Here is a 25,610-nt window from a genome sequence, read left to right on the forward strand (position 1 = left end):
AAGCAAATGCAAATTAAACAATTGAAAGGCCATCAAGAAAGGCCTGCTTTATTGTACATGCTCTGGGTTGGGCTATTAACTCCCAGTGATGAGCAGTTAGTTGTGTGAGTCACCCTACTGAGAAGTAACCACTCCCCAGAAGGAGCAGGGGATTCACAGTTTGTCTGTCTCATAATTGTCTTTTTGACAGCTTCGTACTCTTCAAATTTTCCCTTCAATGCCACATGGGTGCATCATAAACTACTTTATCACTTGTACCCATTTTCAGGCCAATTTGCACTAAATGAGTAATTTGTATTGTTACTATGTTATAGTTGAAGGCAGAATATCATATTCTGCATATCAAAAAATGCTGGACTACAGCAAAGGTCCTAACCACTTTGTAAAGGCCATCAAATTAATCCCCTTTGATTTGATATTTTCTCTGTGCTTAGCATCCAGCTTTGCAAAAGAGAACACTGTCTCTTCCAAATAACACAGGTGACAACTGCCTGCCCAGATTTCTACTAGTCTAGGATGGAGCATGGCATGGACACCAGTGCAATGATCAGAATGCCAAATGCAAAAAATAATGAAATACAAGAAATGCTTTTCTTAAATGACAACAAGTGTAAGTAACTTGTAATTTCCATAATTGAAATTCAGTTCATTGACACCAGGGCTCAAATACTCATGAGAAATTGATTTCACTCTCTTTGCACAAAGACAATAAACAGTGTTGTCAACTTTGAAAATACTTTCTGCTGCAAAATCAACTGACAGTTCTTTTAAAAAGCCACCAAGGGAAACAGGTGAAAAAATGGACATTGAAACTGTTTCATGGCTGGAAAGCTGCCTGGCTGAAAAGGACCTGGGGGTGTTGGTCGACAGCCGGCTGAACATCTATGAGCCAGCAGTGTGCCCAGGTGGCCAAGAAGGCCAACAGCATCCTGGCTTGCATCAGCAATAGTGTGGCCAGCAGGAGCAGGGAGGTGATTGTTCCCCTGTACTCAGCACTGGTGAGGCTGCACCTGGAATACTGTGTTTGGTTTTGGGCCCCTCAATACAAAAAAGACATTGAGGTGCTGGAGCATGTCCAGAGAAGGGCAACAAAGCTGGTGAAGGGTCTGGAGCACAGGTCTTATGAGGAGCAGCTGAGGGGACTGGGGTGGTTTAGTCTGGAGAAGAGGAGGCTGAGGGGTGACCTTATTGCTCTCTATGACTACCTGAAAGGAGGTTGTAGTGAGGTGGGTGTTGGTCTCTTCTCCCAAGTAGTTAGTGATAGGACGAGAGGAAATGGGCTCAAGCTGCACCAGGGGAGGTTTAGATTGGATATTAGGAAAAACTTCTTCACAGAAAGCGTAGTCAAGCATTGGAACAGGCTGCCCAGAGAGGTGGTGGAGTCACCATCCCTGGACGTGTTCAAAAAACGGGTAGATGTGGCACTTTGGGACATGGTTTGGTCTAGTCTACCCTTGATTGGTTTAGTGTGGACTTGGTAGTGTTAGGTTAATGGTTGGACTGGATGATCTTAAAGGTCTTTTCCAACCTAAATAATTCTATGATTCTATGAAATCTTATGAAGATTATCACAACACATCTGCTCTTCCAAGCAAGGCTAAACTCATGTGAGGATCTCTGTCTTATTACCAGTCCTGTCCCAAAAGGAACTTTCTCAGTGGAACTTCCCCCATACTTTCCTTTTCTAGTGCTCAAAAAAGCAACTGTTACATACAATATGCTCTATTTATAACTCCTCCCCAAATTCTTACATGTATAAACTTTTTAAGCAGAAGGAACATATTAATATCTGTGAGGTTAGTCTGCTTCTCATTAGATGCTGAATGACAGCACAGAAACAGCAACTTTTTTTCCCAAATACAAAGGCACACAATACAAAACTGAAATAATGGTTCTCCTGCTGGAACAGTGTTTAAAAAATAAAAGTGAAAACACAATTAAAATGTTCTTATTGTTTGCATGATAAACACATAAAGAGTATATCATCTTTGATTTTATATTACTATACTAAGTCTAGTTAGAGTCAGGTTAACTTCTTTTGGTGCAGGAAAAATGAAAAACTCAAGGATTTACCAGGAATGAAAATCTTGTCCTGGTTCTTGGGGACTGTGATGCTGACTTTAAGAGGAACAAAGGCGTGTACAAACTGGGACTGTTACTTAGAGTGTTTGTAAATATATTGTGGATACTTTCTCAATATTGTTTATCTCACTATTGCATATTAAACATTAAGGTCTGCAAAATAATGAAATACAATGTTTTCTATTATCTAAATTTAAGGTTTACACAAAGTTTCTATTGTAATAGTTTTACATACGAGAAAACACAGTTGTGGTGCATACATGTACACCTTTCATGGTATGAGATGGAAAAGAGTTTACTTACTGGAGATTAATATCTCTGTCTGTGAGAGCAGAGATACAAAAAAGTTTTATGGTAAAATGGAAGAAAAATAGGTGAAGTTCTGTTACATCCTGGCTAGAACCTTTCCTTTATATAACGTGACATGGAACCAAGGGCAAATGACAGACAGAAAGCAGAATTTCATTGTGTGGACTTGGAAAATAAAGCTTTGCTTTTTACTTTTGAATTTTGATCAGATGGTAAAAAGCTCCAATTCAAACTCACTTCTTATATGCATGTGCATCTTCAAGGGATAAAATGCAAAGCCTTATTTGACCCCTCTGACTGACACAACTATACTGCCAAAGCCAGTATTCTTTTACTCTTATTACTTATGAGTATGCACTACATAGATCAAACATTACAGAAACAGAATGTGTGATAATATTTTCAGAGCCTCCATGCAAACATGCCATTTTTTAATAAATTAGTTGTTAACTGCAGAACTTCCCTTGCATTCCTTAATGTGTACATTTGACTATTTCAGTATTGGCCATGATTTTGAAGCTGTAGCATGTCCAGCTTTACAAAAATACATTTATTGATTAAAGTAGAGTAAAAGAATAAGATAAATAATAATAAGAGTAAAAGAATACATAAGTCTCTACTGTAGATGAGGTTATACCTGAACCTATAGGTTTTACCAGTCTGCTTCATCTATAGGAGCTGTTTTCATGCACTTGTATCTAGACCCATTTTGCCATAAAACTAAGACCATGCCAGAAACACTGTCAACCTAATAAACCAGCACTTCTGTACCAATATTGCTGCATACATGCCCTCATACCGATGTGATAGAATCATAGAATCATTTAGGTTGTAAAAGACCTTTAAGATCATCAAGTCCAACCATAAACCTAACACTGCCAAGTCCACCACTAAACCATGTCCCGAAGTGCCACATCTACACGCCTTTTAAATACCTCCAGGGATGGTGACTCAACCACTTTGCTGGGCAGCCTGTTCCAATGCTTGATAACCCTTTTGGTGAAGAAATTTTTCCTAATATCCAATCTAAATGTCCCCTGGCACAACTTGAGGGTGTTTCCTCTCATCCTGTTACTTGCTACTTGGGAGAGCAGACTGACACCCACCTCGTTACAACCTCCTTTCAGGTAGTGGTAGAGAGAGATAAGGTCACCCCTCAGCCTCCTTTTCTCTGGGCTAAACCACCCCAGTCCCCTCAGCCACTCCTCATAAGACTTGTTCTCTAGACCCTTCACCAGCTTCATTGCTCTTCTTTGGACACAAATGAGAGACACGTTTCCACATGAGCTATCTCTACAAGCCATTTTGCAACACCTCCTCTCCATGTGTTTGCTCTCCTCTTTGGGCAGCCAAAGAGCAGAAACCGTCTCTTGCTGCCCGGTCTGGGGCTAACCTGCACCTACAGATCCAAGTTCACTCCACCAGCCCACCACCCTATTATGCATGTGATTTCTAGCCTGGAAGCTGTATCACCCTATTTGCATGACTATGCCTTTGAGTTCATATGCTCCTGCAAAGAGGGAGGACATAATGTTTTGGACAGCTGAGCACACAGGGTTACAGCCTACAGTGAACTCAGCAGAGCCACTGGATTTTTCCCCTGTTTTGCGCCTCCATTTACATCTGGAATGTGAGTCTACCAGGAGACTGCTTGTTTTATGGGGCAGGTATATGGTTCTCCCAACCTAAGCTTTTTTCCTGTACACAGTGCAAATTCCTGAGCAGATGATTAATGACCTACATACAGTGACTGTGGGAGGGAATAAGGGAATGTACAGTTGGAAAGATTCTCTAGAGACCCAGAGGAATCTCCATAAATATGTTCTCTCTACCTCTTTTAGGAACAGCCTGCTCTGGGCTTAGCTTCTTCATGGTAATGGAGTGTGATTTTCTTGCTTTTGTGGGTTCATTCCTTCAGCGTTTGCTAACATTTTGAGGTTAAGCCATTGCTACACTTTACTTGTTTTCATGATGGTTTATAAAGTTATGCCTCAGCTAATGCTTTAAAAATTGGTTTCCAGTTGCATGTAAGAAATGAAAAGTGGTCTTTGAGTGAGAATATTACAAACTGTAACCCACAAATTCTGAATTCAGTATCTGGCTTTGCTATCAATTTTCTGTAGGACCCAGGGCAACTCAGTAAGTCTCTCCAAGAATGATCAACTGCTTAGTGCAGCAAATGGGTGAGAGTGAGCTACAATCAAATCCCTCTGTTTATGGGATGACAACACTCTGAATGTGTTAGCTAAGGACTTTCATTCTTCTACTCTAAAATACTACTTAACGCTACAACAGTTGTGTGGTGGGTTGATCCTGGCTGGCTGCCAGGTGCCCACCAAAGCCACTCTATCACTCACCTCTTCAGCTGGACAGGGGAGAGAAAATATAATGAAAGGCTCGTGGGTGAGATAAGGACAGGGAGATCACTCACCAATTACCGTCATGGGCAAAACAGACTTGGCTTGGGGAAAATCAGATTAATTTATTACCAATCAAATCAGAGTAGGATAATGAGAAATAAAAACTAAGTCTTAAAAACACCTTCCCCCCATCCCTCCCTTCTTCCCAGGCTTAGCTTTACTCTTGATTTTCTCTTCCTCCTCCCCTCTAGTGGTGCAGAGGCATGGGGAATGGGGGTTACAGTCAGTTCATCAAACGCTGTCTCTGCCGCTCCTTCCTCCTCAGGGGGAGGACTCCTTACACTCTTCCCCTGCTCCAGTGTGGGATCCCTCCCACAGCAGACAGTTCTCCATGAGCTTCTGCAACGTGGGTCCTTCCCATGGGCTACTGTTCTTCGTGAACTGCTCCAATGTGGGTCCCTTCCACGGGCTGCAGTCCTTCAGGAGCAGACTGCTCCAGCGTGGGTCCCCCACGGGGTCACAAGTCCTGACAGAAAACCCTGCTCCAGCATGGGATCCTCTCTCTCCATGGGTTCACATGTCCTGCTAGGAGCCTGCTCCAATGCGGGCTTCCCACGGGGTCAGAGTGTTCTTCGGGCACATCTACCTGCTCTGGTGTGGGATCCTCCATGGGCTGCAGGCGGATATCTGCTCCACCATGGAGCTCCATGGGCTGCAGGGGCACAGCTTGCCTCACCATGGGCTTCACCAGAAGCTGCAGTGGAATCTCTGCTCTGGTGCCTGGAGCAGCTCCTCCCCCTCCTTCTTCACTGACCTTCATGTCTGCAGAGTTGTTTCTCTCACATATTCTCACTCCTCTCTTCAGCTGGAGTTTTGTGCAGGGTTTTTTTCCCGCCTCTTAAATATATTATCCCAGAGAAGCTACCATCGTTGCTGATTCGCTCAGCCTTGGCCAGTGGTGGGTCTGTCTCGGAGCTGGCTGGCATTGGCTCTATTGGACACAGGGGAAGCTTCTAGTAGCTTCTCACAGAAGCCACCCCTGTAGCGCCCCCGCTACCAAAACTTTGCCATGCAAACCCAATGCAAGTTGTCATAAGTATTAATTTTAGTTTGAGTCACTTGAGGTCATTTAAGCCATTACAATACTTAGTAGCATCAAGCAATGGCCATCATGAAGCTCAATATCGTACCATATAGTACCATGCCATTTGGCCTAGCAAGGCAGCTGACTGTTGCTAAATCCAGAAGAGGAGAAAGTTACCAGATTACAAAAATTTCAATTCAGTCAGTCCACTGACTCCTCTTAACCCTTCTGAAAGGAAACACAAGACCATCAGGTCAAGCAGGCTGTTCTTCTCTAAAGCTATGTCTAATGTTTCCAGAGTTACTTACCCCCACGCCTCCCCCACCTTGTGGAGACAGAACAACTTCAGGTACTTCAACTTCAGTGCATATTAGTCTTCTTGACCTCCATTTTCCCCATCCTTCACAGTGACCCATGCACACTGATGTCAAAGATGAGTAAGCAATGTAGAGGAGATTGCAGGAGGATACTGACTGCAACTGCTGGTTTAACTCCATGTAGAATAGGTAGTTAAAAAGACAGAAGATCACAGGAGCTTTGTGTGCCCTAGCAGTCACACTGCCACAGCACTGTGACAGCAACAGGAGCAGATGATAAGGTAAAATACTAAGTAATACAACCTTGTCTTAAAAGTTTATCCAGTCTATTATAGTTAGCCCTCCATAAGATCTCCATTGATCTACATAAGATCCATAAGATCTACATGTGGTTTTCACATTAACCCTCTGAGCTGGTACAAAGTCCACAAATTGTACTTGTCTAACAAAATCAGTTAATTGTGTGCCTTTACAGCAAAGTCATGACAACTGCAAGAGCAGATACTTTATATCATTTTATATCTGGCTTAGAAAACCAAAGACAAACTAAACTGGTATAAGTCAGACTCCAATATAAGTCAAACTGTCTACACGTAGTTGTTCTGGTTTAGCTAAACTGTTTTAACATCATGCTTCTTTAACCTAATGTGGTATATAATGTCTAATATGATGTAAAAATGCCTTTTTGTGCTAGAGGCAGAAAGTGACAATTGTTTTCTATGGGATACATTCCAGTGCCAGTACTTTGGAAAACCTCTGCCATTATTTGATTGACTTTCTGCAGATTGGATTGGTGTTTTTTACATATTCTGTGATGATAGCTGTAATAAGATGATCACAGCAAAATTGGGATGCAGTGGAGATGCAAGAAACTCTGGAAAAGACACAAATGTCTTGTTCTAAGTCACATTTAAGTACAATCCAAAGTACTGTGAAATGAACAGAAAACAACACAATTTATTAATGTCTTAAGTCTTACTGTCCTAATTTAAATGTCCTAAGAATAAAGATTATTAAACCATGATTCTATTTTTTACCCAGAATGGATGAGTTTAGCACATTTCATTTGTATTTGCTTTAAAAGACCTGCATGTAGCCCACTGGCCATTGCGTATAATATGTAGAATAAGTTTCTTCCTGTGTCTGATGCACAAGGAAGATGGGATTTGTATCAGAGGCTGTTGCTTTTCCAAGCTTATGTTCTTGGCTTTGGAAGGCTCCATTTTAATTAGGTGTCTGCCAGCAGGCACTGATGTAGTATCATACTGAACACCAGCTAGTCTGTATATGCTTTCCTTAAGTTGCAAGATTTCCTGAGAAGGAATAACTTGAATTACACTGGGGACATCATTTCATGTTTCTTACAGTAACATACTATGGTAGATCCCACACTTTTTCCTAAGTATAATGCTTTCCTATTCTGAGTGCTACAGCTGAACTTGCAGAAAGCAGTGAGAAGCATTTAGCAAATTGCTTGGGGTCTAAAGTTCAACTTTGATCATGCTTTGATCATACTGAAGAAAACAAGAGAGATCTCATATATCTTAAGATCTGTCTCTAACTAGTGCTGAGAATAGACTGCTGAGAAATGATAGAGGAGGAACAGCTTGGAAATGTTCAGGGAGAAACAGAGAATAAAATGTGGAGATGTATCAGCATTTCTTAGCTTGTAGTTTACAGTGTGAAATACAATATATGGGAAGACTTGCTGACTTATTTGAGTTATATTTGATTTGTTCCATTTGGAATTCTCCCCCCACCTAAATATAAGAAAAAGGGTAAAAAATACAATAACCTTTCTTTACAAGGCTCTTTCTGGTTTATGTGATAATCAAGGTGGGTAACTGTTCTTCCTGAATCTAACTTTCTTCAAATTCTTATCCTATTAACACATGTCTATCCATCACCACCTATTTTGGTTATCTCTGTGTTCTGATAGTTTTCTCTATGTCGTCTTCTACTTTCATCACCACTGAAACCATTCCAAAGATGCTCCTTGGTAAGAACTTTTTTATACAAGCACAGCATATAGTACAGCGTAAATAAAGTAAACTTTATGACAAGTTGTCTCCAAGGAAATCCTTGCTTGCCTAAAATTGTATGAACCCTGCAATTTTAGGGGAACATCAGCAGTTTCAAGTAAGTGGAACATACAGAAGTAAACATATAATTACATAATCCACAACCTAATCTCAACAGAATTTTTGCAATAATGGCAAAAACCTTAAATCCTCCCTTTTTCATGAGAGAAGAGTAGAAGAAGAGGTCTGAATTTTGGCCTGCCAGGTTTCTGGACGGGAATGGAAACAGAACACATTAGCTAGGACACGGTGAAGAGAGTTAATATACGGAAACCTTGGGTACCTACAGGTAAGATGCCCACTCTTAGCATGTCATTTAGATTTTTCTATGTAGCTGACAGAGCTAGGCACCTCTATATAGTAACTTATCCCACTTCGGGTGCTTCTTTTAGGATGACATGAATGACTTCCTCTTGCCTATATCTTGCCACTGGCTATGAGAAAGGCCCAAAAGAAGAAGAGCTTGTGGCTTTCTGGCTAACACCAGATGAGATGAAGCTTCTGGAAGGTCATTTCCTATGGCTAAGCCAAGATCTGATAATAAAACAAAGCCATATCCTGTGGATCTTATCCCATACAATGCTCACCTTAAAACATTTTTAAACCACCACGAAGATTAGGTTTAGCACTGTTTAATTTAATGGGTTTTCTTCTTTAAAATTGTAGAGGACTCGGCTAATCTGTAGTGACTTGTTAACCTTAGTTAGCTATTTTGGACTGCGTGGTCATAATAACTTCTGTTATGTCAAAAATATTTGTTTTCCCTAACAGGCTGGCTTGTCTATTTGTTGAAATAGGTCTCATTTTCTGGAAATAAGTTAGATGCTTATTAGCAGGCATGAACCAGCATTCCACATGTTGCAGCTGGAGTTCAGCGTACACAAGAAAAACAGGACTGAGTCTTCTTCGTAATTTGTCAAGAATTCTTATGGTAGGAAGAACTCAGACTGCAATTTTTAGGGGAAATTAAGAAGACAGATGACTAATGGGAGCTAGCTTCCAGGCACAGGGGACTATTAAAAAGAAAAAAAAAAAAAGCTTTGGGTAACTTTCTCACTGTATATAAGTACATATACAAGTATATATGTAAAAGTACTCTTTTTTCAAATCTGGGGTCTGCTGAGTTTCCTAATCTTTCAAGCTCAAATTAAGTTCTGTATAGCACTAACATTATCCTGCACATCACTAATGTTCATATCCAGACCATCTTTGAAAAAGGCCACCACAGACTGTAAGCAGCAGGGCACAGACATTTCCTAGCACTACATATGCTGGGATGAACTTGTTCACAAATAAATAAAATAGCTTTCTCCCTCAGGTAGATGCTTTTTACATAGTTTTACTTCTTCATAACAGTAATTTCTGTACATCTTGATGAACAAGAAGTGTAGCAGTTTCTCTGACACTGTTGAACACACATGCACTTTTCTATTGAGTTATAAAGCTGAAGGATTGGGAGGGGCTCATAGCAATCAAATCATCACAATAAGGTGTCTAAAAAGGTCAAATAAAATGTCTAGATATGCTGGCCAATCATCTAAATCATCCACCAAGGAGTTCTCAACAGGAAAATACTGCATTACTGTATAAATTTTTATGAAAAAATTAGGCTTTCAACTGTTTAGTCAGCTGTGTTGTAAGAAAAATGAAAAAAACAACAGAATCTGCAATTAATAACAAAAATATACATTTGTAGTGCTGGACATATCTTAAAACTTACAAAATGCTGATTATTTTAAAGAGAATTAGGATTTAACAAAAACGCGGTGGCATGTCAGCTGTATTTTAAAATGGTTTAGGCATGTATGTATTAGGCATCATGTGTCTATGAAGAAAGAAGACAGAAGAAAGAGAAACAAGTAAATCTGAAATGTATGTTAAAATATGCCACATAAGATTGTGGGCGAATTACAGTACTAACTTGCAAATGATTTTCTCATATAATTAAAAGGCCAAAGAAGTTTGACCTGAATTCAAAATTTAATTTAAATTTAGTTGCTGCTTTATAACATTTGGTTTCAAAAGTTCCAGGCAGAGGTGAGATGCAGAATTTCTGTAGAATCCTTTTGTTGTACCTAACCAGATATTGACTGCTATCATCCAAGGACACATCAAGCTATAGGCCATCATTGATCCAATATAGCTTTGGTTTTCCATTACAAAAGGTTCCCTTTCATTAGAGTTTTAAAGGATCTAGTGTGAGAAAGTAAAGACCCTGTATTCGTGACCTGAAATAATCTACTCTTTATGAAAGGCTGACAAATCACAGAGAATCAAAGAACGTGCCTGCAGCTGCAGAGGTTTTATCTGAGCCTAATCTAGGGGTCACTGGAAAATTCAATGCATAACTGAAGATTCATCAAAAAGAACTTCTCAGATTAAAAGCTACGTTTACTGTGTGAATGAGAAATCCTGGTGTGCTGCTTTGCTTCCGTGTTGTTTGAAGTCAATTTCTTTTTTTTAAATTTCAAGAGTAAAAGAAACAGCTCAAGGAAAATGAATAATCACATCAGGTGCTGGTTTGTCATTCTAAAATGCAGCAGCTTTCGGCGCAGAAATGGACTTTCTGTATTCAAGGTAAGTGATGCCACAAACCTTAACACCTTACTCTACCAAGTAGGGTACAGCCATCCCTCACTTGCTCTAGTATTCATCATTTTGTTTGATTTCACAGGGTTTTTCTTTTCAGATCTTGGGCAAAGAGTAGACAAGTGAAAAAATAATCCTGTTGCAATTCCAAAACCAAAAGAAACCTGGAAAATGTTTTTATGAAGCCCACCTTTTGAATTATTTTTTATATAACAGCGTACTATTCTGAGCTGTTCATGAGATGCTCAAGATGGAGAGCCGCCTGGTCCCAGACCAGCCACCTGCCATGGAGCTCAGCTGGGAATGTGCCTCATGTACAGAGCAGACATGAAACAGGAGAGTGAAGTGCTGACTGATTCACCTTGTCTATTGATCTTTAAGAGCACTGAGGCACTTCTCACAGCAAAATAAAAAGCAATTTGATTTCAAGAAGAATAAGAGAAAGAAAGGTTCAGGGACATTTCTGTAGACAAGATGCCTAAAAGTACTGCCCTGAGTTTATAGATGACCTTATTCCAAGGGACCACTTATGTGTCAAAGCCATGTCAAACAACACTGCCAACAAATGCACGACAGTTCAATGCCCAGTACTGCATGTGACCAGCTATGCTGTGGTTAGTGACAGCAAAATGACAGAGGAGCAACTGGTGAGGAAAGGGATGGCAACTGCCTCCTGTGGGAAAGAGCTCTAATTGGAGGGATGGAGAAAATAATGGCTGAATATTACTGAAAAACAAACAACAGGAAAACAGACCAAAATGCTAAGTGGCATCTGCACACCTTGTTTTTAAAAAAAGAACTATTCTCTGTGAGAGCCCTGAGAGACCACTATGCTTCAGCTGACCTGACCCACCGCACCTGCGACCCCTGCCCATGGGGTTGGGGACTGCATGTAAGCTCAAGCCCAAGTCTAGACTATGCTGTAAGTGAACTGGTAGTCAGCCCCATCTTTGATCTTGTCTCCGGGGCCAGCCTTGGATCTATGCTGAAGGTAGCTTGTCTCCAGTCCTGTCCCTGGCCTTGTCTCCTTGGAGGGACCTCGGAGTTGTGTTGTAGCCTTATCTCTGGCCCCATCACTTTTTGCTGACAGTCTGACTCCTTGTATGGAGCTGGTTCATCACCTCACCTTCTCTGGGACTGCTGATGGGAGCTGTTTCCTTTGGTCCTTGCCTGAGCTGTGCTGCTGGCTGCTGTGCCTTGCAAGCTCCCTTACCGCTCCCAGCCTTGCCTTGCCAACCTGGCTTCCTGCCTTGACCCTGGACCTGCCTCGTCACTGCAGACTTGGCTGATGGTCACTACTCTGTGGCTGCTGCCAGCTGCTGCCCCTGAGCTGCTGGAATCACCCTGCGCCCTGCCCATGCTTGCTGCCATGCTTGCTGCCAGTTCCTCTGCCTCTGAGGGAAGCTCAGTGCTCCCTGCCCGGAGGAAAGGCAGTCAAAGGCAATAATATTCCCCTCTATATCCGAAGAAATATGATTTATTTCAAATTACTCAGCAAATCATCCTCTGCTTTGATAGACCATTCCGAAGCCCACAGAAATCAACCTAAATCTTTCCTTTCTCCTCAGCAAGCTCTGCATAGGCAGTGATTACAGATGCAGCCTGCATCTAATGACCCAGTCCTATTCTAACTAATAGCAAAATTCTCATCAACTTCAAAGGGAGAAGGAACAAACCTCAAGTCTCAATCCTTGAACCCACAAAGAAGGTGACAAAAGCAGTCCCCTGCAGAGCCTCATTTAACAGAGGCCTTTATCAGTAAGACAAGGTGATCTTATTAACTTGCACAGGGAATGTGTGTGGAGAAATACAGGATCTCTGCTAGTACAGAGACACGGATAAAAAATGGATAAGTTTAACAAAATGTCATGTAATAATTCACTACTATGAATGAGTTTATAACACAATATTACTATTTAGAACTAGCATCATATCCTCTCTTAATACAGTTAAATAAATACTGTATTATTATAATACAGTTAAATGTATTAATACAGTTAAAAATGACTTAATATGTCCATATTTGGAAGTTATTTAAACCTGCTGTTTTATTAAAGAGCTATACAGAGAGCTGTAAATATTTAATTTACTAAGCAGTTGCTAAGCTTATTTGCCCTGCTGCTCTTCGACATAGGTGTGGAAGACTGAAATCCTCTGAGAGTCTGGTAAAAGCTATTTCTACAATCTGATTTTGATTAATGAAGTTCAGTGGAGTATAATTTGACAAACTACTGACATTATTTACAGACAAAAAAATCACCTCTTACCTCCATTGTCTTTTAGGTGCAGCGCTATCTTGGTGTCATCTATAAAGGAAATTCAAAGTTAGTTGTTGGCAAATGCATTTTTCTAGGTCATGACTCATTTTTAGGAATGACTTGCTAATGTCAAAGAAATTTCACAATTAGAAAGTTATTTGGTACTCAACTCAATGAAAATTAGATTGTGGTGTTCTTATGCTGAGCAACGCTTTAATTCCTTACTACTAAAAAACGTTTATGAGAGTGTTACAGTGTAAAGGAGGATTCAAATACTGGTAAATAAGGGTCTGTCTCATAACACTTACAAACAATTCATTTATGTCACATGTTCATACATAGCTTGAGCATTCTATCATATTAAGGACTATATGAACCAACATATGACAACAAAATAAAACAATGACGTAGTTTCTCTTCTAAGAATCATGAAAAGGTCTACAAGTTTAAAGTCCTATTTATTTCCATATTCCTCTTCTTGCTGTGAGCTTTAATGAACAAAATGCCAGGGAGTAATGCTGCTAATGCAGTCCAAATCCTGCACCGACAGTTTCTAAACTTCTCTTGCTGCAAACAAAACCAGCCTTTCTTATCAGTAGATTCCCACCTTGAAACGCCTTCAGTCCAAATTTGCCTGTCACAGGCCACTTAAGAAATCTGCCTGTACCTGGTACCTTTTCTTGTGTTAACATACAATTCCAACAGAAAACTCCCCCTCCCCCCACTTTTATAGATGCTAAGATGCTATTTGATTACTCTGGGTTAGCTGAATTTTCCCCAGAAGCAGGAAAGCAGGATATCTCAACCACAGAAAGGCAAGATTTAAGCAGAGTGGAACAAGGGTAAGAACTGACACACCATCACTTACCCAGTTAATTCGGTTCAGAAGCCTATAGAAACTATTTCACAACAGTGAGCACTACATGAAAAGAACAGTGGCAACTAACTGGAAAAAAGTAAACAGGCAAATTTCAAAGATGTTTTTAATTTGGTTTATCTCTAATTTTCACCTGGCTACACAGAATACCTAAAGGGATTCAAGATTCATTACGTCTCTGATGGGAGTTTCTTCACTAACTTTAGCAGGGCCCTCTCCACCTACTATTTTAACAGGTTTTGGACTATGGCCTGATGGTTAAAAGAACACAAACAATTGTAACCACAAGTTCTCCAGAAGTCTGCCTGGCTTGTCTGTGTGACCCCAGCACTGTCCCCTCCTGCAGCGCTCATCCCCTTTGCACCTTACTGTTGCGAGAACAAGTTGCAATTGAAAAGCAGTAGCAGATATTGCCTTGACAGCAATTCCCCACTCTTTCCAATGCCCCAAAGAGAAAAGGTCAACATATGAACACATACTTAAAGGAAATAAATTTCTTTTAGACTTGTAAATGACATGTTTGCACTACAGAATAATGCAGTGTATACACTTCACCTTCTGTGGGCAAGCTAGTTGGCAGGTGGGAAGTGGTGGATCCTCTGGTGGTTGTTAAAACTCTGAACTTTGTGGTGGTTGGCAGAAGGGTGGTGGTGGAGTATGGAGGTGTTTCAGTTGTGTCTATATTCTTGTCACAAATCTTATCTTTTGACTGTTGGGAAACAACAAAAACCAAGAAGAGAAAATTAATTCTCAGTGGAGACTCACTGAATGAAGAATTTAAGCATGGACAAGCTGTCAGGATAAAAAGAATGACAATGGAAACACTGAATCAAGGAATTTCAAGAGCTTTTTCTTTTTTTTTTTTTTTTCATTTGAAGTGCCCTACACAGTATTCAGCAACATATATTTCTCATTTAGCTGCAAAACTTACAGCACTCAGTTGTTAATGACAAGGCTTCAAAGTCATCCCTGAATGTCAAGCATGTTATTTTCCCCAATCAGATTTTAACATCTAAGATTATCATTCAAATTTTCACTGTTCTATTGTGAACGCTTACTGCCATTGGTCTGGGTGCCGTAACACATATTGAAAAAGACATGCGGGAATTAAATTGTAGCTTCATAGTGAGTAATGTGTAGTTAACTGGAACATTTAATTAGGCTTTACATGCAGTTACCACAAAAGAATATCCATATATGTGTAAAATATGTGCATGTATTCAGCCTATAGGATATTCATATACCACACATGCATTATATGCCTGTTAATTCTATATAATATTAAAATGTAATGTATTCTATGTGTATATAATATAAAATGATTATATAAAATATAAGTAGTATGAACTATAAATTATAATAATCATACAAATTATTATATTAGATTAGTACACCAGAAATAATAGTCACCATCATATAATAATTTAACTTTTATTTTCATGGGCAACTATTTCAATACAAATCTTGAGTCTTTTTTTTTTTTAATTTCTGGACTCTTTTAAAATTCTGCAGGTGTAATGAATATTTTCTTTTACGGATCACACAGTTTTGCAGGAAAATACATCCAATTAACTAGCAGCAAATACTGGAACTGCCTGTAACTCCTGCTGTCCCCATTCATTTTAATGAGAAGTGGAATCCCGCAAAGCCTGTTCATTTTATTGAGATCTGGCTGTCAAAAACCCAGTGGGTGTTGTCTTTCTTTTAATATGTATAGGTAATTTATTGTCCTTTGTTTTACAAGAAACAATGTATTACATTAAAAAAATGTATCAGTACCTGCAGTATAACTATTCTTTAAATTTCTTCATGTTTTAGCTTGAAAACCACTGTTAATTTCACTCATGCAATTTAATACAAATTTAGCTCAAATGCTGTATTACAAAGAAGGATACGTTACTATGAGAATCTTCATTATTCATCCTCGGGAATGAATGCATCTAAAATTAACCTCTGTGTGCTAATTATTGATCCTTCATTGAACTCCAGCCGTCAGCTCAGGCATCATTCTGGAAGATACTAAGTCAGCTGTTGCTTCTACTCCAGAGAGCCTGAAAGATGGACTGTCAGCAGCAATCAAGTAGCTTGAAACTGTGCAAATCAAACTATTAGTTTCTCAGATACACTTAGTGTATCAATAATTTCCTCTCAGATCATGTACTAAGCCTTGGAGCACTAGTTGAGTTGAAACAAGAAGGGAGAAACAGAATGGGATGCTACTGTCAAGCAGAAGGCAGTTTTTGGATAACTTCATCTATAGGCACAAGTGAGTCCTAGCTAATTATAATCTGGGTTAAAGCAGTATAAAGGTTGTGCACTATAACAATAAATACTCCCAGTAACTTTTATTTTATGTTCTTGAAAAGGCTGTCCTCCACAGACAAAAAATCTCACAGAAATTCCATTCTTAAATCATCAGTTTACAAATTGCAAAGCTGAATCTTCAAGCCCATGTAACAAGGCAGTATGTAGGACGCAGTTATTTTGCAATTACAGTTGTAAGAAAAAAAATTTCTTCCATCAGACTGGATTTACATCATTACTTCTCTTTGCTTCCACTGAGAATAAAACAGAAAGTGCTTTTCTAACTAGATACTTGGGGCTACATTTTGACCCCAGTTTCACCTGGCATTACACTTCAGAACGGCTATATTGGTGAAACTCATGACAGAATTTAGCCCCTTCGGCCAAAATGGAAAAGTAACTGCTTTTTTATGGCCATCAGGAGATTAAAAAGTGTCATAAATTAATTTGTTCCTATTACTACACTCCCCAAATGAAAAAAACAACAAGAAAAAAGAACCCTCAAATGAAAAAGCCTTCTAAAGGGAGGACATTGGGAAAGAACCAGCAGTAAGATATTTATATATGTGTCTTCAAAATGAACTGCTCTGGTCCAGGAGTAGCCTAAGTACCTCTTTTAGAGGAGGCCCGTAGTCCCTGTTTGACAGTCCATCATTACCACATGCAGATATCTTTCTCATTCTCTCATTGCCTCTCCAGGAAAGGACATCCAAATGTCTTGTAGCTGTATTTTTTTTTTTTTTTAAATATCTCTGAATTCACCTATGTAATTTCTTCTGTACTAAATGATTTGGCCAGATTTCATAACAAAAATGCAATACATGCAATGCCTGCTTTTCACTTGAGACATCTCTGGCAGAGGGTTTTCTGAGATGAGGAACATCACAGTTCCTTCCCCTTTTCTGGCAAGAGTCAGAGATCTAAGAGAAAAACAGTGCAGGGACATTGTTTTGGGGCAGGCTTTCTGGTATTTTTATTTTGTATTTAAAGTATTTTCTCAGAGATAAAGTTTTTATTTTGTGTCCATTTTATTCCCTGAAATGGGGAGTGAAATTGCTCAGCCTATTTTTCTTTATTATATCTTACAGCATTTCCACTGAATGATAAAGATAAATATAGCAGGTCTTTGGCCTTGAAACCATGCTTCATAATATGAAGAATTTGATCAAAAGCATCATAAGTATATAAATGGCCTCTGATGGGCTAAGGGTGTAAACTACTCACATACCTCTTCAGGGCAGCCACTGTCTACCCAATCTTGCCGGTGACGGTCAAATCCACTGGAGCATCTTTAAATGGTGAAATAGATAGAAGTCCAGATGGAAATAGGAGAAAAACAAGAATGGAAGGGAGAGGAAGAGAAGAGAATGACAGAGAGAATAAGTAAATTATGTGATTTATTTTAAAATCCGTATGATTTATGTGTTATTACTTTTATTCAAGAGGCTGTTGCTTGCAATATGAGTCAATCATTTAATCCACTTCAGTGAAAGGCATTTCAATGAATGAGTTATTATTTTAGGTGGGTTGGGTTTTTTTATTTAGTTTTTAAATAGGAATGTCTCTCTTCCACTGGACAATTATTCTTAAGACTGCACTGAGCCATAGCATTTTTAAGTTTGATGTCAGCCATATGGATGTAAATTGGTTTAATTATTTCTGTCCCGACTTCTTAGCCAGGCAAATTTAATCCCACAAAGGATGTACTGAACCAGTCACCGCTTTTATGAGGCAAGGTGATCTGAGACATGAAGATATACATATAACGATGCAATGAACATTCACAGAATACAGATAACAGCTCCTCTGAACAGAATTCATGACAATTAGAGAATACTATACAGCTGCTTCTACCTGCTCACTAGCTGCAGAAAACTTGTTGCATGTATATTTCTTCTCAAATTAGGTGAGTTTAATAACCTGCTTGCAATATCCTTTCTCGATTGCAATAGGTAGCGAAGAAATTTTAAAGCAACTTGTAACACTTTAACATAATGATTCCCCTGGCAATCCCCATCTCACAGGAGTATTATTAGTGTTTATACAGTAACTTAGGGTTTCCTAGACAACATGTAGCATTACAAACAGAAAGCATTAATATGGCAAGCAAATAACTAAACCATGATGTCCAACTTTGAAAGAGATTCTCCCAGTTAGGGTTTTTAAATTATTTTGGTTTTGTTTTTTGTTTTCTGCATTCATTTCCTGTAGTATTTTGTTATTAGACAGGATGATGTCATTTGGCATCCATGGTCATAACTTACCTGACTGTATAGCAAATATCTTTCTCACTGTCTTTTAATAAGACTAGGCAAGCAAATAAGGCCACTGTTATGGTTAGCTGTATTTATGGGGTCATTTTTTGTTCTCAATGAACTGAAAGATGCCAAGACATGCCAAATACTACCCTACTTCAACCGAGGTAAACAGGTGCATTTGAAAGAATGGAACAGTGGAATCATTTTTATAGTAGGAGAGGATGTTACAAGAGGATGTAAACAATGTTAACAACACACTTGGGATAATAAACTTCTCCATATAGTTATTTTGAGCAGAATCTACAATATCTTTGGCAAAAGATTTTGAGAAAATATTGATTCTCTTGTTATTTGTACTTGCAGTGATCCACTTCTCATCATTTGCAATGTTACTAAAAAAATACCCCAACCCTAACAGGTGTCAGTTATCACTCACTCTATAGCAACCGACTTTCCCAAAACCCTATTGCAGTGATGAAAAAACATGCCCAAACCAGAAATGTATTCCAGAGAAATACAGAGACCTTCTTCCCAATGCATGGGAATAAAGTCTACCATAAAAAGTTTTTTCTTCTTGCTGAAGGGTGAGTGAATCAGTGCTATGTTGGGAGCTCAGTGCTGCCTCCTCACCTTTGGGGTGTTCTGTCTCCATGAATGTTTGCGAGAACAAGGAGGACCTTGCTAAGCAGAAAGAAATGATGATGTGACATTCCAGGTACAAATAGAACATTTTTTTTTTTAAGTCTCAGTCTCTCCTACTTTTCTCTAAAGTTTGAAGTGCTTCATTAGCAACTCCTGTGCCCATCTTGAAAGAGAACTGGACTAATTTTCAGATGTACTGAATACTCACAAACACGTTACATTTCAGTCATACTGCTCTGGATAAAATCTAATGGGTTTGAGGATATTCTGGATGTCTGAAAATCAAACCCAATGTTTAGACATGACATCAAGCCACTCCATAAATTCCTACAATAGAGGAAATTACTGCAGTTACATATCCATGCTAATTCAAAACCAACTGTACTTAGACCTAGTAGGGATTAATGACCTTTTATGTTAGATTTTATCTTGTATGTAAACGGTGTCAAACTTAAGGCTCCAAAGATTAAATGAATAAAAGCTTATCCCAGGTGCATTCATTTACAGTTCTTAAGTCTTTTCTGAGAAACTACTGAAAGACGGTGGCAAGTAACATTGCTGGGGTTGATTTTTCCCCAGGAATTAACAAACTGCCAAAAGTTGAATGCAACATGCAAGGACTTGGAAAGGCTCTTTCAAACATCTGAAACACTCTTCAGATGACCCTACCTTAAAGAAAAATACATTAAACCCTGGACACTGTTTATTTAAGATTTTCATAGAATCAGAATGCTTTGGGTTGGAAGGGACCTTTAGAGGTCACCTAGCCCAACCCCCCTGCAGTGAGCAGGGACAGCTTTAACCAGATCAGGTTGCTCAGAGCCCCATCCAACCTGACCTTGAATGTTGCCAGGGATGGGGTCTCCACTACCTCTCTGGGCAACCTGTTCCAGTGCTTCACCACCCTCATTGTAAAAAACTTCTTTCTAATGTCTAGTCTAAATCTATTCTTCTTTAGTTTAAATCCATTATTCCTTGTCCTGTCACAACAGGCCGTGTTAAAAAGATTCACCCCATCTTTCCTGTAGGCCCCCTTTAAGTACTGGAAGGTGGCAATAGGGTCTCCTCGCAGCCTTCTCTTCTCTAGGCTGAACAATCCCAACTCTCTCAGCCTGGCCTCATAGGAGAGGTGCTCCAGCCCTTGGATCATTTTGGTGGCCCTCCTCTGCACCCGCTCCAGCAGGTCCATGTCCTTCTTGTGCTGAGGGCACCAGAGCTGGACACGGGACTCCAGGTGAGGTCTTACCAGAGCAGAGTAGAAGGGCAGAATCACCTCCCTTGACCTGCTGGCCACGCTTCTTTTGATGAAGCCCAGGACTTGGTTGGCTTTCTGGGCTGCAAGTGCACATTTGCCAGCTCATGTCCAGCTTTTCATCCACCAGTACCCCCTAGTCCTTCTTGGCAGGGCTGCTCTCAATCCCTTCCTCCCCCAGCCTGCATTGATACCAGGGGTTGCCCCAACCCAGGTGCAGCACCTTGCACTTGGCCTTGTTGAACCTCATGAGGTTGACACAGGCCCACCTCTCCAGCTTGGCCAGGTCCCTTTGGATGGCATCCTGTCCCTCAGCTGTGTCAACCATACTGCTCAGCTTGGTGTCATCTGCAAACTTGCTGAGGGTGCACTCAATCCCACTATGTCATTGATGAAGATATTAAACAGTACCGGTCCCAGTACAGACCCCTGAGGGACACCACTTGTCGCCGATCTCCATCTGGACATTGAGCCACTGACCACTACCCTCTGGATGCAACCATCCAACCAATTCCTCAACCACCGAACAGTCCACCCATCAAACCCATATCTCTCCAATTCAGAGAGAAGGATGTTGTGGGGGAGTGTGTCAAATGCTTTACAGAAATCCAAATAGATTACATCCATTGCTTTTCCCTTGTCCACTAATGCAGTTACTCCTTCATAGAAAGCCACTAGGTTGGTCAGGCAGGACTTGCCTTTGGTGAAGCTGTGCTGGCTGTCTCGAATCACCTCCCTGTCCTCCATGTGCTTGAGCATAGCTTCTAGGAGGATCTGTTCCATCATCTTCCCAGGCACAGAGGTGAGGCTGACAGGTCGATAGTTCCCAGGGTCCTCCTTTCTTCCCTTTTTAAAAATGGGCGCAACATTTCCCTTCTTCCAGTCACCAGGGACTTCACCTGACTGCCATGACTTTTCAAATATCATGGAGGGTGGCTTGGCAACCACATCAGCCAATTCCCTCAGGACTCTGGGATGCATCTCATCAGGTCCCATAGACTTGTGTACATTGAGGCTCTTCAGGTGGTCTCGAACTTGATCTTCCCTTACAGTGGGAGGGGCTTTACCCCCTTGGTCCCCATCTTTTGATCCATCAATTCAGGAGGGGTGAGGAGAGAGCTTGCCGGTGAAGACCGAGGCAAAGAAGTTGTTGAGTACCTCAACCTTCTCCTCATCTGTTGATACAAGTTCGCCTTTCTTGTTCATCAAGGGGGGTACGCTTTCTTTAACCTTCCTTTTCTGGTTGATATACCTGTAGAAGTCCTTCTTGTTATTCTTTACATCCCTTGCCAAATTCAACTCCATCCTCGCCTTGGCCTTCCTGACCTCCTCCCTACACAACCGGGCCGTTTCCCTGTATTCCCACCAGGACACCTGTCCCTGCTTCCAGTGCCTGTGCAGTTCCCTCTTACTCTTTAGTTTGCCCAGCAGGTCTCAACTCAGCCATGCTGGTCTCTTCCCTTCCTTGCCTGACTTTTTACACTTGGGGACTGATAGCTTTTGTGCTCTATGGAAGGTGTCCTTAAAGATCTGCCAACTCTGTTCCGTTCCCCTGTCCCTGAGGACTGTCTCCCAGGGGGTCCTTCTGACTAACTCCTTGAAGAGCTGGAAGTTTGCTTTCCTAAAATTTAGGGTCCTGACTGCAATTTTCTATTGATGCAATGGTGAATCCAAACAATATTATCAGAAAGCAGCTTTATCAGGAACAAGATAGGCTCCAAGCAAGCCTGTTTGTGAACTTCTTCGAGGCATATATCAAGAAGATGCCAGCTGTAGCAGATACTATCTTTGCTGTGTCATAGCATAGCGGATACTATCACTGCTCTGTTGTTTAGTTAGAATTCTGGGAACTGTCATTTCAGTGCACCACCCGCTCTACCGACTGCATTTTTAAGACCTTCATCTAGTAGCATGGTGATAATTCCCTGCTGCCATTAAAACATTGGAGCAGATTTGATTAGCTATGCCATGTATGCCATCTGTCAATATGGCCATTTTCTAACAACTTAATTTTCAAGTGATGACCAAAATCAGCTCCTAGCAAAGCAATAACAAAGATGTTCTAGGAAATGAGAATAGGGACATTCATGAAATGTAAGGAATTCCAGGATTTGTGTGGAACTTGGGAGTACTGGTTCAGGGAGCAAAGGGAGAATTAAAGTCTCTGCATGTATAGCAATGATGATTTGGTATAATTAATGCAGCTGAATCTGGGTAATAAGAAAGATGTCAGAATGCTTTCAGTGAACTATACGTAGGCAGAAAAGAGATGGAGATGTCATCACATCTACCAGATGCCATTTACCTCTATTTGGCAGAGAATATTTAAATTACAAGAAGTGTCCATTCAGTGCATGAGCTGAAATGCTTTGCTTCTTCTCTTTTAAGATAGTTCAATGAGGATTACTACTACTAATAATAAATCAGATACCCTGTATACAGAAAATTCATCAAGGTTTAACCTGTAAAAGCTAAAAACATAATGGAAAATTATGAGGAAGGAAAGGGACAAAGTCTGGATGGAAAAATCTTTTCACTAGGTTGAGCTGGTATAAAACAATCAAGAGCATTAGAATGCACAACACGTGTCCTTTAAACCAACTACTCCCTAGGGTTTGTTTTTTTTTTTTCCCCCCCCTAGGATATCTGTAACAGCATATGAAGAATGGATTTCTGGGAATTGAAGGGCATTTCAGAAATCTGAAATGATTTCTTAAATACCATGTAATTTCTCAGCTTAGTCGAAATGTTTATTAACTTCTCTAAATAAAAGGTTAACCTGGAAAATTAAACAGAAAATTGAACAGACAGAATTCTTTTCTGCCTTTTACCACTAAGGAAGGCCCGTCACATTAGGAAAAGATTAAGACACTTGCTGGGTTGTTTGAATTACTAAAAAAAAGAATGAGAACATTTAGAAGTGAAATTTCTTTCAAAGCTGAGGGAGATGGGAAGTAAAATATAAAAATAAATATATATATTAAAAATATTAAAAAAAAAATAAAAATACTGGAAGCCTTGAACTTTGTGTCTGTCCAACTGAAAAAACCCCTAATCATAGAGTGATTTTTGGAGGAAAAAAACACTATCTTTGTGCTCAGTCTGGCTTTGCCTCCCTTTACCACAGAACAGACTCCATTTCGGTTCCTCCATCCTTTGAATATTACTTTCTTGTCACACTGTGCTGTCTGGGAAAAGACTGCATTTTCCTCCCTTTGTTATTTTCCACTTTGCCTTGTGACAAATGCAGAACTTCATCACAGCTCGAAGCGCTTATGAAGTTCATGTGGTGTCACTGTGAGTGACTGTGGTATGAATTTGTAAGGTATTTGAATGGCATTTGTTCTTAGCATCTAGCTCAATACACCTAAGCATATATCTGAATTCAAACATAAATGTATTGTCTATATTTATCCTTTACTTAAACATATTGCTTAATTAAACTGCACTTCAGAATAGGATGACTATTTGAATTGTTAGAAGAGGATTTGCTCCCACCTTGCTATTATAAGGTAAGAATAGCTAAGATGATTTGCTTAATACAAGGATTTTAAACATACAGCACTACAAACAGCCTGTACTATCCTAATATTTATGAAAAATTAAAACATAACTACTAAGACACAGTTAATACTTGATGCAGCATATCTGTGTCTGCAACACTGAATTCCATCATTGTCTTATGTCTGCAACACTGAATTCCATCATTGTCTTAACATTGTGTGCCTCTCAAAATTTCCAACATTCAGATGATGATAAGGAGGATCGGAGAGTGGCATAAATTTCAGCAGGCAACCTTCAACCTGATGATGGTTCCACAATTTTATGAGACAGAAAGTTTGGAAAATTATAGCTACATGTTCTGTAAAGTACTCTCTGTAAAGACAGAAGTGAAAAGGTGTTTAAAAAAGCTGGTTTACAGTAAAAGAGACTGCATATGAGTAAGACTTGATATTTGTAACTCTGACACAACATGTGAATAGGCAGTAGGAAATAAGGACTCCCACAGGGAATTCTTGCTGTTTGAAGAGCCTAAGAATAAAAGTGGGCTAAAAGAAGTTAAGTTTGTTTTTTTTTTTCCCAATTCAACTAGAAAGAAAGGAAAAAATCCTAGTTAAAATGAGACTTGGCAGAGTCCTGATTAAAGAAGAATAGGAGGATATTTTCTAGAATCTTAATGTCAGTTACAACAACAAAGGAAACATGCTGAAAAGCAGATAAAGAATAAAAAAGAACCTTTTGCTAAATGCTCTGCTTTGAATAACTGGAAAGAAAAAGAAAGTGTAAGAGGAGGCCCTAGAGTCAAATTTATGAGATTATGGTATCAGAATTTCCAACAGAATCAGCAGAAAATAATATCAGGGAAGGAGCCATGCTGAAATTAGTCTCTGATACTAGATTACATTCTCCACTGCCTTTGACTTTGTGCATTTATACCTGCACAAAGTGGGTATAAAGAGCTAACAGCAACAGAAGTTAGCAGAGAATTCTGATCTGTTGGCATTGCTACTTGTTTTGCACACAACAAATTACTTGGTGTCAGAGGCAAAGAGGTCTGAAGTGCTACCGCATGTACTCAATGATCCCGACTAGCACAATTAACTCCCCTTTCTCACCTTTACATGATTGTCTGAACTATTTTCTATCTTTGAGTATTGAAAATGATCTTTTCAATTTTAGGGTGGATGCTCCCACGATCTTACACTTTTTTTCCCAATATTACACATTACATTCCCTTCTGGTTAAATAAATAAAAGTGAGTTGCCAGCTATATTTTGAAAACTGCTTTATAATGCTTTATACTGACAACCTCAGAAGTACAGTTAGCCTCACATACCCATTGCTTTGTCTCTTGTTTTTGAAATAAAAATATGAAGGTCACCTTTGCAGAAAATATTTCCTTTTCCACTTTAGAGATGAGGAAATAGAGCACAGGAGACATGAAATGATTCAGCTGAGATAACACAGAGTTCCGTAGCAGAACCTGGAGTTAAGCCCAGATTTTCTGAAAACCAGACGAGCATACACTAATTCACGGCTCCTATGCTTCCCATAGTACTCCCAGACATATGAATTGTAGAACTGGGAACTGTATTGAAAAACACCATGTCTTGAGCAACATGCACCAAGGCACGGATCTCATTCACATATTGGCCAAGCTCCCTTTTTTATTCATATACTTTTACTGGGATTTTGC

The 25,610-nt window shown here is 39.7% G+C and overlaps 1 protein-coding gene across 1 annotated transcript in view; it reads right to left on the reverse strand.

Moving 5' to 3' along the window:
- The window catches only part of PLXDC2 (plexin domain containing 2), a 289,801-nt gene that overhangs the window by 15,313 nt on the left and 248,878 nt on the right, over positions 1-25,610 (reverse strand). The window contains exons 10-12 of the mRNA XM_075705348.1: positions 17,490-17,550; positions 14,513-14,666; positions 13,090-13,128 (exon numbers count right to left, since the gene is read on the reverse strand). Of these exons, the coding sequence (XP_075561463.1) occupies positions 13,090-13,128; positions 14,513-14,666; positions 17,490-17,550 (254 nt within the window). The remainder of the gene's footprint in view (positions 1-13,089; positions 13,129-14,512; positions 14,667-17,489; positions 17,551-25,610) is intronic.

Source organism: Pelecanus crispus, chromosome 2 (assembly GCF_030463565.1).
Source record: "Pelecanus crispus isolate bPelCri1 chromosome 2, bPelCri1.pri, whole genome shotgun sequence".
In the NCBI taxonomy this organism is placed as follows: domain Eukaryota; kingdom Metazoa; phylum Chordata; class Aves; order Pelecaniformes; family Pelecanidae; genus Pelecanus; species Pelecanus crispus.